The sequence below is a fragment of the Euleptes europaea genome, chromosome 17 (assembly GCF_029931775.1).
Source record: "Euleptes europaea isolate rEulEur1 chromosome 17, rEulEur1.hap1, whole genome shotgun sequence".
NCBI classification, from domain to species: domain Eukaryota; kingdom Metazoa; phylum Chordata; class Lepidosauria; order Squamata; family Sphaerodactylidae; genus Euleptes; species Euleptes europaea.
In genome coordinates, this window is record NC_079328.1 from 42468706 (window position 1) to 42483066 (window position 14361).

The 14361-nt window shown below is 45.8% G+C and overlaps 1 protein-coding gene across 1 annotated transcript in view; it reads left to right on the forward strand.

Annotated features, from left to right (window-relative positions):
• Nucleotides 1–13813, forward strand: part of ADCY7 (adenylate cyclase 7) — a 61499-nt gene extending 47686 nt beyond the window's left edge. Inside the window, exons 16-26 of the mRNA XM_056862958.1 lie at nt 699–783; nt 2839–2976; nt 3589–3648; nt 4989–5161; nt 5971–6052; nt 7936–8091; nt 9580–9726; nt 10698–10805; nt 12078–12192; nt 12724–12848; nt 13652–13813. Coding sequence (XP_056718936.1) covers nt 699–783; nt 2839–2976; nt 3589–3648; nt 4989–5161; nt 5971–6052; nt 7936–8091; nt 9580–9726; nt 10698–10805; nt 12078–12192; nt 12724–12848; nt 13652–13789 — 1327 coding nt within the window. The 3' untranslated portion in view covers nt 13790–13813. The remainder of the gene's footprint in view (nt 1–698; nt 784–2838; nt 2977–3588; nt 3649–4988; nt 5162–5970; nt 6053–7935; nt 8092–9579; nt 9727–10697; nt 10806–12077; nt 12193–12723; nt 12849–13651) is intronic.
• Nucleotides 13814–14361: the final 548 nt, after the last annotated feature.

A 14361-nucleotide genomic window follows, 5' to 3' on the forward strand; every position in this document is an offset into this window, starting at 1 on the left:
AGCCTGCTGGGTGACCCTGAGCCAATCACAGTTCTCTCCAAACTCTCTCAGCCCCACCTACCTCACAAGGTGTCTGTTATGGGGAGAGGGAAGGGAATGTGATTGTAAGCCGCTTTGAGACTCCTTTCTGTAGGCAGAAGCAGGGTATAAAAACCAACTCTTCTTCTTCTTCATATTGGAAACTTGCTAGACCAAGGCTGTACTTGTTTGTGAGATAAATAGAAGTCACTTTTTCATAGACATTTGGCTAGACTCGACAAAACACAGATGGAGATGAACAAGAAAGGTTTATTTACCAGAATATATATGCACCTGATTGGGACTTCAGGTTGGCTGCTCTAAATGTTGTGAAGGAACAGGATAGTCGCATATGGCTGAATGGTCACAATCAAGGAAACTCTCCACAAAAATGCTTTCATAATTAGCTCTTACCTCTGATATCCTGAACTTCGCCCTCGCTACTAGTGGGTTAATGGCTTTGAATAGAGACTTCCAGATAATATAGCAGTTCGTTTTTTAAAAAAAAGTGATGCTGAATTAACTTTAGAATATTAAATACTGAACCTGCACGAAACATGCCATGAAAGGGATTATCTGTTCTCCTCCGGGAATCTGACTACTGGATCATGAATAAGTTTTTTTTTCTTACCCCTGTGTCATCTCTGGTTTCTGCCTCCCCCTCTCCTCCTCTTTTTCAGGACTGCAAAATTAGGGATTTCATTTGGCGTCGTAGCACTCATAATGGGACTTATTTTGTGCATTTGTTTTGCTGATAAATGTTGGGTGAGTAAATCGCAACTGGAAAGATCCAAAGTAGAAATGTTTCTTTAGGGTGGTGGGTGGGAAAGACACAGAACCTCTGGCTTGTTATTTATTAATCTGAATTTAAAACCGGTATATCTGTATGGAAATGGAGTGGTATAAATATACTATCAATTGAAGTGCTTTTAAGATGTCCACATACTTTTTCAGCTTGCTGTGCCCTGATGCTTTCTCCCCACCCCACCTCCATTTTATTATAATATGGCAAAGGAGTCAGCTATTCAAACCGCTTTTGAACACCACCTACACACTCCCAAGTATAAATCAGCACCGTGCCATGCAGGGCTTCATTCAACAGAAAAGCAAGACTGAAGCCCCTCTGGGCTCACAGAACTAGTTTCGTGGTTCTTTACATCCTTGCTGACCCTAGAGGGTTAATTCTGACACATTTGGGGGCAAGCGTGTATCCATATCTGCGTGGTACCATCCTGTGAATTCATAAGAACAGTGCACTGTTCCGAGTCCCAAAGCTTTCAGTGCGCATGAAGCTGCCTGATACTGAACCAGACCCTTGGTCCATCAAAGTCAGTATTGTCTACTCAGACCGGCAGCGGCTCTCCAGGGTCTCAGGCTGAGGTCTTTCACATCACCTACCACCTGGTCCCTTTAACTGGAGATGCCGGGGCTTGAACCTGGGACCTTCTGCATGCCAAGCAGAGGCTCTCCCACAGAGCCACAGCCCCTCCCCTAGCAACTTGGAGGCTTGCTGGGTTTCATAATTGAGAAAGATTTTCTTTTCTTTTTTTAAAAAAATGGGTGTCTGAAATTCTAAAGGGTCCTACAGCCGTTCACTTGCAAACTCCTGCATGTGGTTGAATTCTGTTATTCTGGAAATGTGAATATAAGGAGGTCATTAGCTAATACAGAAACAAGTCATAGTTATAAAAAAGCATGCATAAGTAACCTGGGTGTTAAAGCAATAGCTTCTGGGAGCATTGAGAACCAGTGCTGGCTCTGGTTAAAGCAGGGGTCCCCAGCGTGGTCCCTGCAGGCGCCGTTGTACCTGCTGACACCTTCCCTAGAGCCCACCAAATCTTTTTTAGAAAGTGGCCAGGGCGGGTTTTTTCCAGCAAGGCTTTAGATTGGCCGTTGGAGATTTGATTGACTGTGCAGATTTCTTAAAACGTGTGACTGAAGGTAAACTCAAAAAGGTTGGGGACCTCCGGGTTGGACTAGTACCGAGGAGACCCAGGTTCGAATTCCCACTCACCACAAAACTCATTGGGTAACCTTGAGCGAGTCTGTGTGTGTCTCTCTGTCTCCTTTGTCGGTCCTAACATCACAGGGTGGTGGTTGTGAGGGTAAAATGGAGGAGGTGAAACCACCCCTGTACACCACCCCTGTTATCCTTGTAGAATGTAATAAATAGATAAATAATGGCAGGGGAGATGATGGATGCCATTGTGTGTATGCCAGTGTGGTGCAGGGGTTAACAGCAGCGGACTCTAATCTGGAGAACTGGGTTCAATTCCCCACTCCTCCACTTGAAGCCAGCTGGGTGACCTTGGGCCAGTCACAGTTCTCTTAGAGCTCTCAGCCTCACCTACCACACAAGGTGTCTGTTGTGGGGAGGGGAAGGAGATTATAAAATGGTTTGATTCTCCTTAAAAGGTAGAAAAAGTTGGCATATAAAAATCAACTCTTCTTCTACTGCTTCCAAAAGCACCATCGTATCAGACGTGGCGCCTGTTTTTTAAAACAGAGCCTTGTGTGTGTGTAGTGGTTAAGAGCGGTGGTTTGGAGCGGTGGACTCTGACCTGGAGAACCGGGTTTGATTCCCCACTCCTCCACTCGGAGGCTGATCTGGCGAACTGGATTTGTTTCCCCACTCCTACACATGAAGCCAGTTGGGTGACCTTGGGCTAGTCACAGCTCTCTCAGCCCCACCTACCTCACAAGGTGCCTGTTGTAGGAAGCGATTGTAAGCCCGCTTGAGAGTCCTTAAAGGTAGAGAAAAGTGAGGTATAAAAACCAACTCTTCTTCTTCATACTGAGGCATGTCTCTTTTGTTTGTAGAGAAGCTGTTCGGAACGGTGGCCTCCCTTGAGGTATCTGTGCACGATTTCGAAGAAAGTCAAGACGATGCCGGCCGTGAGACTCCCACTGGTTGCCATTGCAATTGGCTCCTTGTTAATCATAGCAGTTTTCAACTTGGTAATTTTGCTTTTACCGGTCTTTACCCGGTAGCGAATGCACCCTTTGAACTCTCTCTCTTTCCCTGACTCGGAATGGAGGCAAGCCTTGCTGTAGGCAAACCTCCACACAGTTAGCACGTGGAACTCACTGCCACAAGAGGTGATGACGGTCTAAGATAGCCTTTAAAAAAAAGGATTTGAGAAATCCATGGAGGGGTTGGTCTGATTTTTGTTATTTGCCTAAGCTGTGAGGAGCTTCCCTGTTCAAAAGCCCTGTTATCTGTGAGCCTCAGCTCTTAGGAGAGGGTGGCTTTGTCCTGCTTGTGAATTTTCCAGAAAAAAATTGCTGGATTAGTGTTCAAAACAAAATACTAGGCTAGGAAGACCTCCGACTGAATCCAGCAGGGCAGTTCTTCCATGCCAGATGTGTGTGTTGCAAAATACAGCATTTAATTCAGGACTACAGATGTAAAATTTCTGGAAATTTTGAAGCCCCAAGCCAAGTGTTATCTCCCCAATTTCTCTCTTCCTTCTTCTGGCTTTTACATTTCTTGTCAAGAGTCTCACACATTGCTCTTTGCAATGATTTGAATTCCTGGGTTTGCTAACCAGCTTTTCATTCTTTAATTAGCCAGTGACCCAGCCCATTGGAAATTATACTACGTCATCTACTGACGAATCAGCAACCTTGGTAAGTAAAAAGTCAACATTTTATATCATAGATAAATTGCTTTGTTCAATAGGGGAAGTTTGCAGGTTCTCCAGAGTTCCCTGTTGCCTACTGAAAATATTATGTTTGGGACACAAACTAGTTTGGGACACAAACTCTATCCTTGTATCCATTTCCTTTCTCTGTAACACTAGCACCAGAAAGCTGGTCAGCTGACTGCCTGTTTTCTGACCATGTGGTATAGTCCTACCTAGGTTCTTCACACACACACAAAAAGAAGAACCTAGGTTCTTCACGCACGTCCTATGAGGAAAGGTTGAAGGAGCTGGGTATGTTTAGCCTGAAGAGGAGAAGACTTAGAGGGGATATGATAACCATTTTCAAGTACTTGAAGGGCTGGCATATAGGGGAGGGTGCCGAGTTGTTTTCTGTTGCCCCAGAAGGTCGGACCAGAACCAATTGGTTGAAATTAAAGCAAAACAGTTTCTGTCTAGACATTAGGAAGATTTTTCTAACAGTTAGAGCGGTTCCTCAGTGGAACAGGCTTCCTCAGGGGGTGGTGAGCTCTCCTTCCCTGGAGGTTTTTAAGCAGAGGCTAGATGGCCATCCATCAGCAATGCTGATTCTTTGAACTTAGGCAGGTCATGAGAGGGAGGAGGGCATCTTGGCCATCTTCTGGGCATGGAGTAGGGATCACTGGGGGTGTAGGGGGGAGGTAGTTGTGAATTTCCTGCATTGTGCAGGGTTTGGAGTAGTTGACCCTGGTGGTCCCTTCCAACTCAATGATTCTAAAAGGAAGAAAAGTGAGATAGAACAAGGATTAGGGCCTCAGGCTAAATCCCGGTTTTCTGTTTTAATGGTAGGCTGTTTTGCAGGTCATTCATTCATAGGGTCGCAGTTGGGGCCACTGTTAACAGCGGTACCAAAGTCCAGTGACTTTTCTTGTATTCTCATGTTGTGACCAAAGCATTACCTGCTTCTGTGGTTTCCTGCTGTGTTTGGGATGGGAGGGTGTTTGGAGAAATCCACATGTTCCTTGAGATACATGTGGGTTTGCTCAACAGGCTCTGCAAGGCTGTTTCAGATGGAGACTACTCTGCGGGGTGGAAGCCTGAAGACTTCCACACGGACCACAGTTCTGACCCGAATTGGGTACAACACACATGAGAATTTAAGAGAACCCACAACTTGTGTGCAGTTGTGTTGTGTGTGACAGAGGGTAGGGATCCCAGGCCTAACCTGTGATCTGTGTGGTGCATGAAGACTGTAAGCCTCTCAGGGCAGAGACCTGTCTTTGTTCTCTTTAAAGCGCCATGTGCACTGATGGTTTTCTCAATCGCGTTTGAATTTTTCTTTTCCAGTATTATACCTACTGCTGTCTCCTGGGGTTTATAGCTTGCTCTGTCTTCCTCCGGATGAGCTTTGAACTCAAGCTTCTCCTTTTGTCGATAGGCGTTGTTGGATATTTCATCCTTTTTAATACCCGGCAGCTGTGGAACGCTAGCCATGGCGCTGCCAACAATACTACCCAAAGGTACAGTATATCTTCCCCCTTTAATAACACTCTCTCTGTAAGCTCCTTGCAGTTGTTATGTCAAGAAGTGACCTATAAAGTTTGAGAGCAGGTAAAATCCTTTGGGGGTACTGTGATATTTTAAAAGGATTCTAGCTGTGCAGTCCTAAGAATGGTCACACCCTTCTATGCGTGTTGACTTCAGTGGACTTTGAAGAGTGAGGTTCTGCTTAGGATTGCATGGTAGGGCACCTTATTACAACGGCGAATTTTCTGATAATGGGTGTTGTCTGAATCATGGTTGTGCTAATGTCATAAGCACTGATTGGCTTGTACCTGTGACACCCTGTTGTTGTCATACAAGTCCCACGCCGCCGCCCCCCCCCCCCCACTTGCTGGACGTTTGAGAGACTGAAATACTCCGCTGTTTTTCTATTATCTTTATTTCTCTATTCTCGCCCGCCTTTCCTAAGATGTTGTATCTCTCTGCTCTCTTGTGCTGGAAATGCTAGATTTGAGTCCAGTAACACTAAGAATATTTTCAGAGTATAAGCTCCCTTCGTCAGATAGTGCTGACAGAGCAGGGAGAGACTTTTATGTTCAAATCCTCACTCGGCCATTAAGCTTATTGGATGGCCTTGGGCTTAGCCTCACACTCTCAGCCTAGCCTACCTCACAGGGTGGCTGTGAGGTGAAAATGAATGAAGGGAGAACAATATATGCAGCTTTGAGGTCCTTAGAAATAAATGCAGGACAAAAATGTAATAAATGTTGTCTCAGACCTGTACAAAAGATTAAAACGAGTCACTGTGTTATGTTTTTGTCTTTAGGTTTATTATGAAAGACCCTAGAATAGTGACCAATTTATACCTGGCTTTGTTCTACATAACCCTGGTTCTTCTGTCAAAACAGGTACGGATTCCAGCACTGTTCGTGCAGATCTATTGTTAGCCTTATGATTTACTGAATGGTTCTTTTCATTTGATTTGTTCCGGGTAAATTGCAGTTGAAAAGCAGTTCTAAAACCAACCTTCCGCATGCCTGAATTCACACATGCTGCTTAAAATGCTTTTCAGCTTTTCTCCTGCCAATAGTATGTACATGTGAAATGCACAGAATCAGGTTCCCAGTTCTTGAAATATAGGAGTCTACATACGTTGGTTTCTGCTCAGCATGCAGAACGTCCCAGGTTCAATCGCCAGCCTCTCTAGCTAGAAAAAGGGACTAGGCAAGTAGGTGATGTGAAAGACCTCTGCCTGAGACCCTGGAGATCTGCTGCCAGTCTGAGTAGACAGTACTGACTTTGATGGACCAAGGATCTGATTCAGTGTAAGGCAGCTTCATGTGTTCATGTGTGTTCATGTACTATAATACAATCATTTGGGGAGGGGCTGTGGCTCAGTGGTAGAGCATCTGCTTGGCATGCAGAAGGTCCCAGGTTCAATCCCCGGCATCTCCACTTAAAGAGACTAGGCAAGTAGGTGATGTGAAAGACCCCTGCCTGAGACCCTGGAGAGCCACTGCCAGTCTGAGTAGACAATACTGACTTTGATGGACCAAGGGTCTGATTCAGTATAAGGCAGCTTCATGTGTACAGAAGGTGGAGTATTACAGTTATAATTCTCATTATGGTTTCTCTCTTTTTTTATAGTTTTATTGAAGTATGCAAAATATTACAGAATATACCAAAATGTACAAAATATGCAAAAAAAACATAGTACACAAAAAAGGAAAAAAAAGTGAAAAAAAGTTAAAAAGCGAAATACAAAACAATACAGAAATCAACTTCCAACTCTCCTCATACAGAACAGAATATTATGTATATTTCCGGTTTGAGTGGGAAATATATTTACTGCCTTTGGTGGAGTATTACAGAAAACCTTCGACTGAAAGGGACTCGTTCTCGGGTGCTCCCAGATCCTTTTCTGCAGTTCCATAGTGGAATTTGGCAAGTAAATCTTGCAGTTGTAATACACGTTGCGTTTCAGGCGCTGCATGTCGCAAATGCCTGTGGGATCTCTAAAAAAGGTTCCTCCATCTTGTATGTTGATAGTATTCATGACCAGTGGCGGACTGGCCAGCGTGCCAGCTTGCCTGATGGCAAGTGGGCCCTGTGGGCCCCATTAAACAATATGTTTAAAATGTTAATGAGTTTTTAGTAGCTTGAAAATATAATAAAAGTTCCAATTATAAAAATATGTATGTACATTTAGAATCTACTGTATACTGCCAGTAATATGTACAATATATGTACAATACATACATATATGTACATATTACATTAGGAAGAATTTTCTAACAGTTAGAGTGGTTCCTCAGTGGTACAGCCTTCCTCGGGAGGTGGTGGGCTCTCCTTCCCTGGAGGTTTTTAAGAGGAGGTTAGATGGCCATCTGTCAGCAATGCTGATTCTGTGACCTTAGGCAAATGATGAAAGGGAGGGCATCATGGCCATCTTCTGGTCACTGGGGGTGTGAGGGGGGGAGGTAGTTGTGAGTTTCCTGCATTGTGCAGGGGGTTGGACTCGACCCTGGTGGTCCCTTCCAACTCTATGATTCTGCACTGTAATTACTGAAAGATATGCATTTATTTCGCAAAAGTTTTAATCGTACCTTTTTTCCACTTATGTATTTTTTGAAAATTGTATTTATTTCTTATAAAAATTAAATGATATCCTTATAGTTGTGGACCCTTTGTCTCCTGGCAACCAATATTTTTAGACCCAGCGCCACTGTTCATGGCTGCCACAGGTGCTGGCAATGCTGACGGATTTCCCGACTTTTCTGCTTGTTTGCAGATCGACTATTACTGCCGGCTAGACTGCCTACAAAAGAACAAATTTAAAAAAGAACACGAAGAGTTCGAAACCATGGAGAACGTAAACAGGCTGTTGCTGGAGAATGTTCTCCCAGCCCATGTCGCCGCCCATTTTATTGGGGACAAGCTTAACGAGGTACAGAACGATGGCCCTTAACCGTCTGGCCACACTTCCTTCTTTTGCTGCTCGGTGACCGTTGTTTAGTAACTTTTCAGATCTCACATTGGAGGCAGTCCCTCGACCTAGTGCTGCGTATTCTTCATCCATTTCAGAGTCCCTCCATTTCTCCTTAAGAACAGAAGATGCCTTGTTGGCTCAGACCAGAGGTCCACGTAGTGCAGTACTAGGAAACTAGGAGAGACAGCATGGTATAGTGGTTAAGAGCGGTGGTTAGGAGCAGTGGACTCTGGAGAACCGGGTTTGATTCCCCACTCCTCCTCCACAGGAGGCTAATCTGAGGAACTGGATTTGTTTCCCCACTCCTACACGTGAAGCCAGCTAGGTGACCCTGGGCTAGTCACAATTCTCTCAGCCCCATCTACCTCACAGGGTGTCTGTTGTGGGGAGGGGAAGGTGATTGTTAGCCGGTTTGATTCTTCCTTAAGTGGTAGAGAAAGTTGGCATATAAAAAAACCCTACTCTTCTCTCTTCGCTTCAGTATCCCATGTAAGGACCAACAAACATGGTGTAGATGCCAAGTCCTTCCCTAATCTTGTTTCCTAGTCCTGATATTCCAAAGTTTACAACTCTGGATATGAAGGTTTCCTTTAGTCATCATGGATGGTAGTCATGGATGGACCCCTTTCTCAATGTATCTGTCTAATCCCCCTTTAAAGCCAGCTGTACTAATAGCTGTCACTACACCCATTGGCATTCCACAATTTTAATTACTTCCCTTTCTCTGTCCTGGTGACCCCAGAGGGTTTTCAAGGCAAGAGACTAACAGAGGTGGTCTGCCATTGCCTGCCTCTGCATAGCGACCCTGGACTTCCTTGGTGGTCTCCCATCCAAGTACTTACCCGGGCCGACCCTGCTTAGCTTCCAAGACCTGATGAGATAGAGCTAGCTTGGCCATCCAGGTTAGAACAGCCCCCTTTTTACAATTGTATAAATATCTACCTCGTTCTCAATCCAGTTCCAGTGCAAAGTGAACGCCTGTATGCACATGAGCATTTAGGCGTAACTTAATTATAGCTTTTGGCGTATCTTCAAAGCGGCCATTAAATAATAAGCTACAGATAGAGTAACAGCCTTATCTTGACCAGTCAGCAGATAGATTAAATAATAGTCATGAGAACATACAGGAAAGTGTGAATAAGTAATAAGAGAGGATCTTATACAGGAATATAAATCATAACTGAATAAAAAATGGGTAAGTTTTTCTGTCTTTGCTTTTCTACATGGACAGACTCTCTGTACCTGGTCCTTAACTCTCTCCATGCTCTCTCTCCCCCATCCCATGTTTCTGATTTACGTTCTTTTCCTTTTTAAAATAAATTGTAAATCAAACCCCAATAAAAATTATGGCTGTTTCTCTGGTGTGGCCAACCATAGGCTGGCCTCTGATCTGGTTTTACCTCCGTCGATGGTTGTTATAAAACCCTCTGACTGCATTCCTTGCAGGATTGGTACCATCAGTCCTATGACTGTGTCTGCGTCATGTTTGCCTCGGTCCCGGACTTCAAGGTGTTCTACACGGAGTGTGACGTCAACAAGGAGGGACTGGAATGCCTTCGCCTACTTAACGAAATCATTGCCGATTTCGACGAGGTATCTTTTGGTTCGGTTTTGGCTTGTGTGGCTGTCTGAGTGCCATTTTCCCACTTACTCGAACCTTTTGCAGTGAAGATAGGCCTTCTTATCCAAATGTGGATGGGAGGAATCATAGAATCATAGAGTTGGAAGGGACCACCAGGGTCATCTAGTCCAATCCCCTGCACAATGCAGGAAATTCATAACTACCTCCACCGCACACCCCCAGTGACCCTACTCCACGCCCAGAAGATGGCCAAGATGCCCTCCCTCTCATCATCTGCCTAAGGTCATAGAATCAGCATTGCTGACAGATGGCCATCTAGCCTCTGCTTAAAAACCTCCAGGGAAGGAGAGCTCACCACCTCCCGAGGAAGCCTGTTCCACTGAGGAACAGCTCTGTTAGAAAATTCTCCCTAATGTCTAGACGGAAACTCTTTTGATTTAATTTCAACCCATTGGTTCTGGTCTGAGGAACTGGCAGGCTGTGCAGCTACGAACCACATTTGGGAAGTCCCTTGTGCCAGAGAGACTAATGCTAATTTTTGTGATTCGGCTGCATAAACCGCAGTGCTTAATTTTATAGCTAGCTTGTTCAGAAATTGCTCTTATCAGGCGAGGGAATATGTGAAATGTGAAAAGTGATTGTGCATGTATAACATCTGTCCCTGAAAAATACTGGGAAAGAATGGGGAATATTTGCCAAATTTCAACACTCGCACACTTCAGACCAGACAAGGGGTACATGTGTTTCATACTCTGGTATCTGTACCAAAATATATGGATGCTCCAACTGCATGTAAGGGGAGTGCATGTTATACTTGATGCTCCCAATACATTTGGTCACTGTTTTGTGTGAATGGGGCAACACAGGTGTTTTCCATGTCCACACAGCTTTGGTGTGCACAAACACTGTCCCTCAAAGTGCAAATTGAGCGAGCCTAGGAAATGTTTGAATTCTCATGTTGTTTTCTCCCTTTTCCAAACAGCTGCTATTAAAGCCTAAATTCAGCGGGGTTGAAAAAATCAAGACCATTGGAAGCACTTACATGGCGGCATCAGGGCTTGGTGTTGCTCCGGGCCAGGAGAACAATCTGGTACGTCACTTCACGAAATATCATCTCATGAGAATTGTTTAAGGTGCTGGACCCCAGCCTTTTTGAGCCTGTGGGTTCCTTCTGAATTCTGACACAGCATGGTGGGGGCAGCCAACAAAATGGCTGCCATGGGAGGCGGAGCCATGCGGCTTATCACAGAATCATAGAGTTGGAAGGGGCCAGACAGGCCATCTAGTCCAACCCCCTGTTCAATGCAGGATCAGCCTAGAGCAGGGGTTTGCAACGTTTTTTGCTCCAGTCCCCCCTTTCACCATTGTTCAGAATATAATTCCCCCCTTCCCAAGATAGACTAACTAAAAAAAAACAAACTACAATTTTACAGATTGTACATAATCTACAGGACATCACACTTTGCTGAATAGTGGTCACAATCCCCCCCGTGGAACCCTAAAATTTCCCCCCAGGGCGGAATTCCCCCCTTGTTGAGAACCCCTGGCCTAGAGCATCCCTGACAAGTGCTTCTTCCGCCTCTGCTTAAAGACTGCCAGGGAGGGGGAGTTCACCACCTCCCCAGGTAGCTGATTCCACTGTCGAACAACTCTTACTGTAGAATTTTTTTTCCTAATATCCAGCCGGTACCTTTCCTGCCACAATTTAAACCCATGATTGCGAGTCCTATCCTCTGCTGCCAACAGGAACAGCTCCCTGCCCTCCTCTAAGTGACAGCCCTTCAAATACTTCAAGGGAGCAATCATGTCCCCCCTCAACCTCCTCTTCTCCAGACTAAACATTCCCAACTCCCTCAGCCTTTCCTTGTAGGGCTTGGTCTCCAGGCCCCTGATCATCCTCGTCGCTCTCCTCTGCACTCGCTCCATTCTGTCCACACCCTTTTTGAAGCGAGGCCTCCAGAATAGCACACGGTACCCCAGGTGTGGCCTGACCAATCGTCAGTCACATGGTGAAGATCCTTGTGCTGTGGTGGCAGCTGCTGCCAAAGCAACCTTCTTACAAATCTGCACGGGCAATCAAATCTCCAGTGGCCAATCAGAAGCCTTGCTGGGCAAAAGCCCCACGTGGCCCTGCTCGCTTTCTAAAAAACCTTGGCATGCACCAGGACAGGTGTCGTGGGCACCACAGTGGGGACCCCTGGTCAAGAGGGTGTGGTGTGTGCATGTTGTGGCAGCATCGTTTTGCTGCTTTAATAGCGGTATCTGCTGACTTCGCTTTGCGTCGGAAAGCTGGTGGCTTTCCTTTTGTGCAGGAGTTCTATAACTCTTTTAACTCTCCTCTACCCCCTTCCAAATCCCTTAGGACCAGGAAAGGCAGCACGCCCAAATTGGCATCATGGTGGAGTTTGCAATGGGCTTGATGACCAAACTGGATGGCATCAACAGGCATTCCTTCAACAACTTCCGCCTTCGTGTTGGTAAGCTGCGTCTCCTCCTCCTCTCCCAATGGCTAAGAGGCGGCGGCAAGTGGGTTATGAACATATGAACACATGAAGCTGCCTTGTACTGAATCAGATCCTTGGTCCATTAAAGTCAGTATTGTCTACTCAGACTGGCAGCGGCTGTCCAGGGCCTCAGGCAGAGGTCTTTCACATCACCTACTTGCCTAGTCCCTTTAACTGGAGATGCTGGGGATTGAACCTGGGACCTTCTGCATGCCAAGCAGAGGCTCTACACACTGAGCCACAGCCCCTCCCCCATTGGTCCATCAAGGTCAGTGTTGTCTACTCAGAGTGGTAGTGGCCCTCTCTGGAGCTGTGCAAAGTGCGCTCAACCGAGCGCATAAAAACAGAGAGCATTGTGATGGATATCCAAGAGATCGTTGGCCCTAATTAGAAATTTTCATGTTGGTGTACCATGGCATGGAACAGCCATTGGTGGAATGCCTATACCTCCTAGCTTCCTGGATCCCAAACATTTAACATTTTCTTCCTTTCTCGTTCACCCAGGCATAAACCACGGGCCTGTAATAGCTGGCGTGATTGGTGCTCGCAAGCCCCAGTATGACATCTGGGGAAACACCGTCAATGTTGCTAGCAGAATGGAGAGCACTGGGGAACTTGGAAAAATCCAGGTAAAAAGAGAGGCAGATTTTGCAAGTGCCACACTAGAAGGAAACCTGCACCATGATTTAATTGTTATGCCTTTGAGGACAGGCCCCTTTGGAAAGGGCCAAGCACAATGGTGTGCATGTAAAGGTAAAAGTAGTCCCCTGAGCAAGCACCGGGTCATTACTGACCCATGGGGTGACGTCACATCACAATGTTTACTAGGCATACTCTGTTTACCAGCGTGGTGTAGTGGTTAAGAGCGGTGATTTGGAGCGGTGGACTCTGATCTGGAGAACCGGGTTGGATTCCCCACTCCTCCACATGAGCGGTGGACGCTAATCTGGTGAACTGGATTTGTTTCCCCACTCCTCCACATGAAGCCAGCTGGGTGGCCTTGGGCTAGTCACAGCTCTCTTAGAGCTCTCTCAGCCCCACCTACCTCACAGGGTGTCTGTTGTGGGGAGGGGAAGGGAAGGGGATTGTAAGCCGGTTTGATTCTTCCTTAAGTGGTGGAGAAAGCCGGCATGTAAAAACCAACTCTTCTTCTTCTCTCTCACCCTTTTAAAGATGATAGGCTGTAAGAATTATTTTAAAGGAAGGCTTTTGTGTTGCTCAAGGCAAACTGAAGGATTATGTAACTGGCTGGACAGAAGTTTCCACTTGTCGCTGTTTCTGTTGTGACGTGTTGCTCTTTTTTGTGGACAGGGTTTATCGTGCTTGGGAATAGCTCCTCTTTCAGTTGTAATACTTTTAATTTGCAAGCTGTTTCAGGGGCTCCTCCTAAGCCAAACCACGGAAACTTTCATCTCTTGTGTTCCGCACACAGGTCACAGAAGAAACGTGCAGAATACTGGAGAGCCTCGGGTACGCCTGCGAATGCCGAGGACTCATTAACGTCAAGGGGAAGGGAGAGTTGAGGACTTACTTTGTCTGCACCGATACAGCCAAATCGCAAGTGCTTTGACTCGACGGGGGAAACCGCGGAGAGGTTTGGCCATATCGTCTCTCTTGTCGTTAGTGTTTTTCAGCCAACTTCCCTTCTGTGAAGCCTGAGAACTTCGCCTCCTCATGTTAAGGAGCATACTCCAAATGCCCCATGAAGGGTACTAACGCATCTCAAGAACGGGCGGAAGCTGAGAATACCGGAAGCTTTTTGAAGGATGTTTACAGCCTCTTCTGCCCCCCATTTCTGTGCGAGTTTGGAGATTTCTTATCGAATCAATGGATTATTTCCTCCTTTCCCTGCCAACGTGGGACATAAAATGTGTTCCCTCCGCCTGGCATATCTTTGTGGATTTGGAGCTGAATAATTGCCTCGTTAAAACGTCCGACTGCCTCCTCCTTCGTCAGACCGGCTTAACAGTATTGCACATGCAGGACAGAAGATGTCTGACTGTATGAAAAATTCGTTTGGGGACGCCTTTTTGGCGTAACGCATTTTCCTGGACACCAGATAACATAATTGGAAGGAAATGTAATCTGAAGAACTTTCAGTAGACTGCGTGATAGAAGAAGAGTTGGTTTTTATATGCCGAC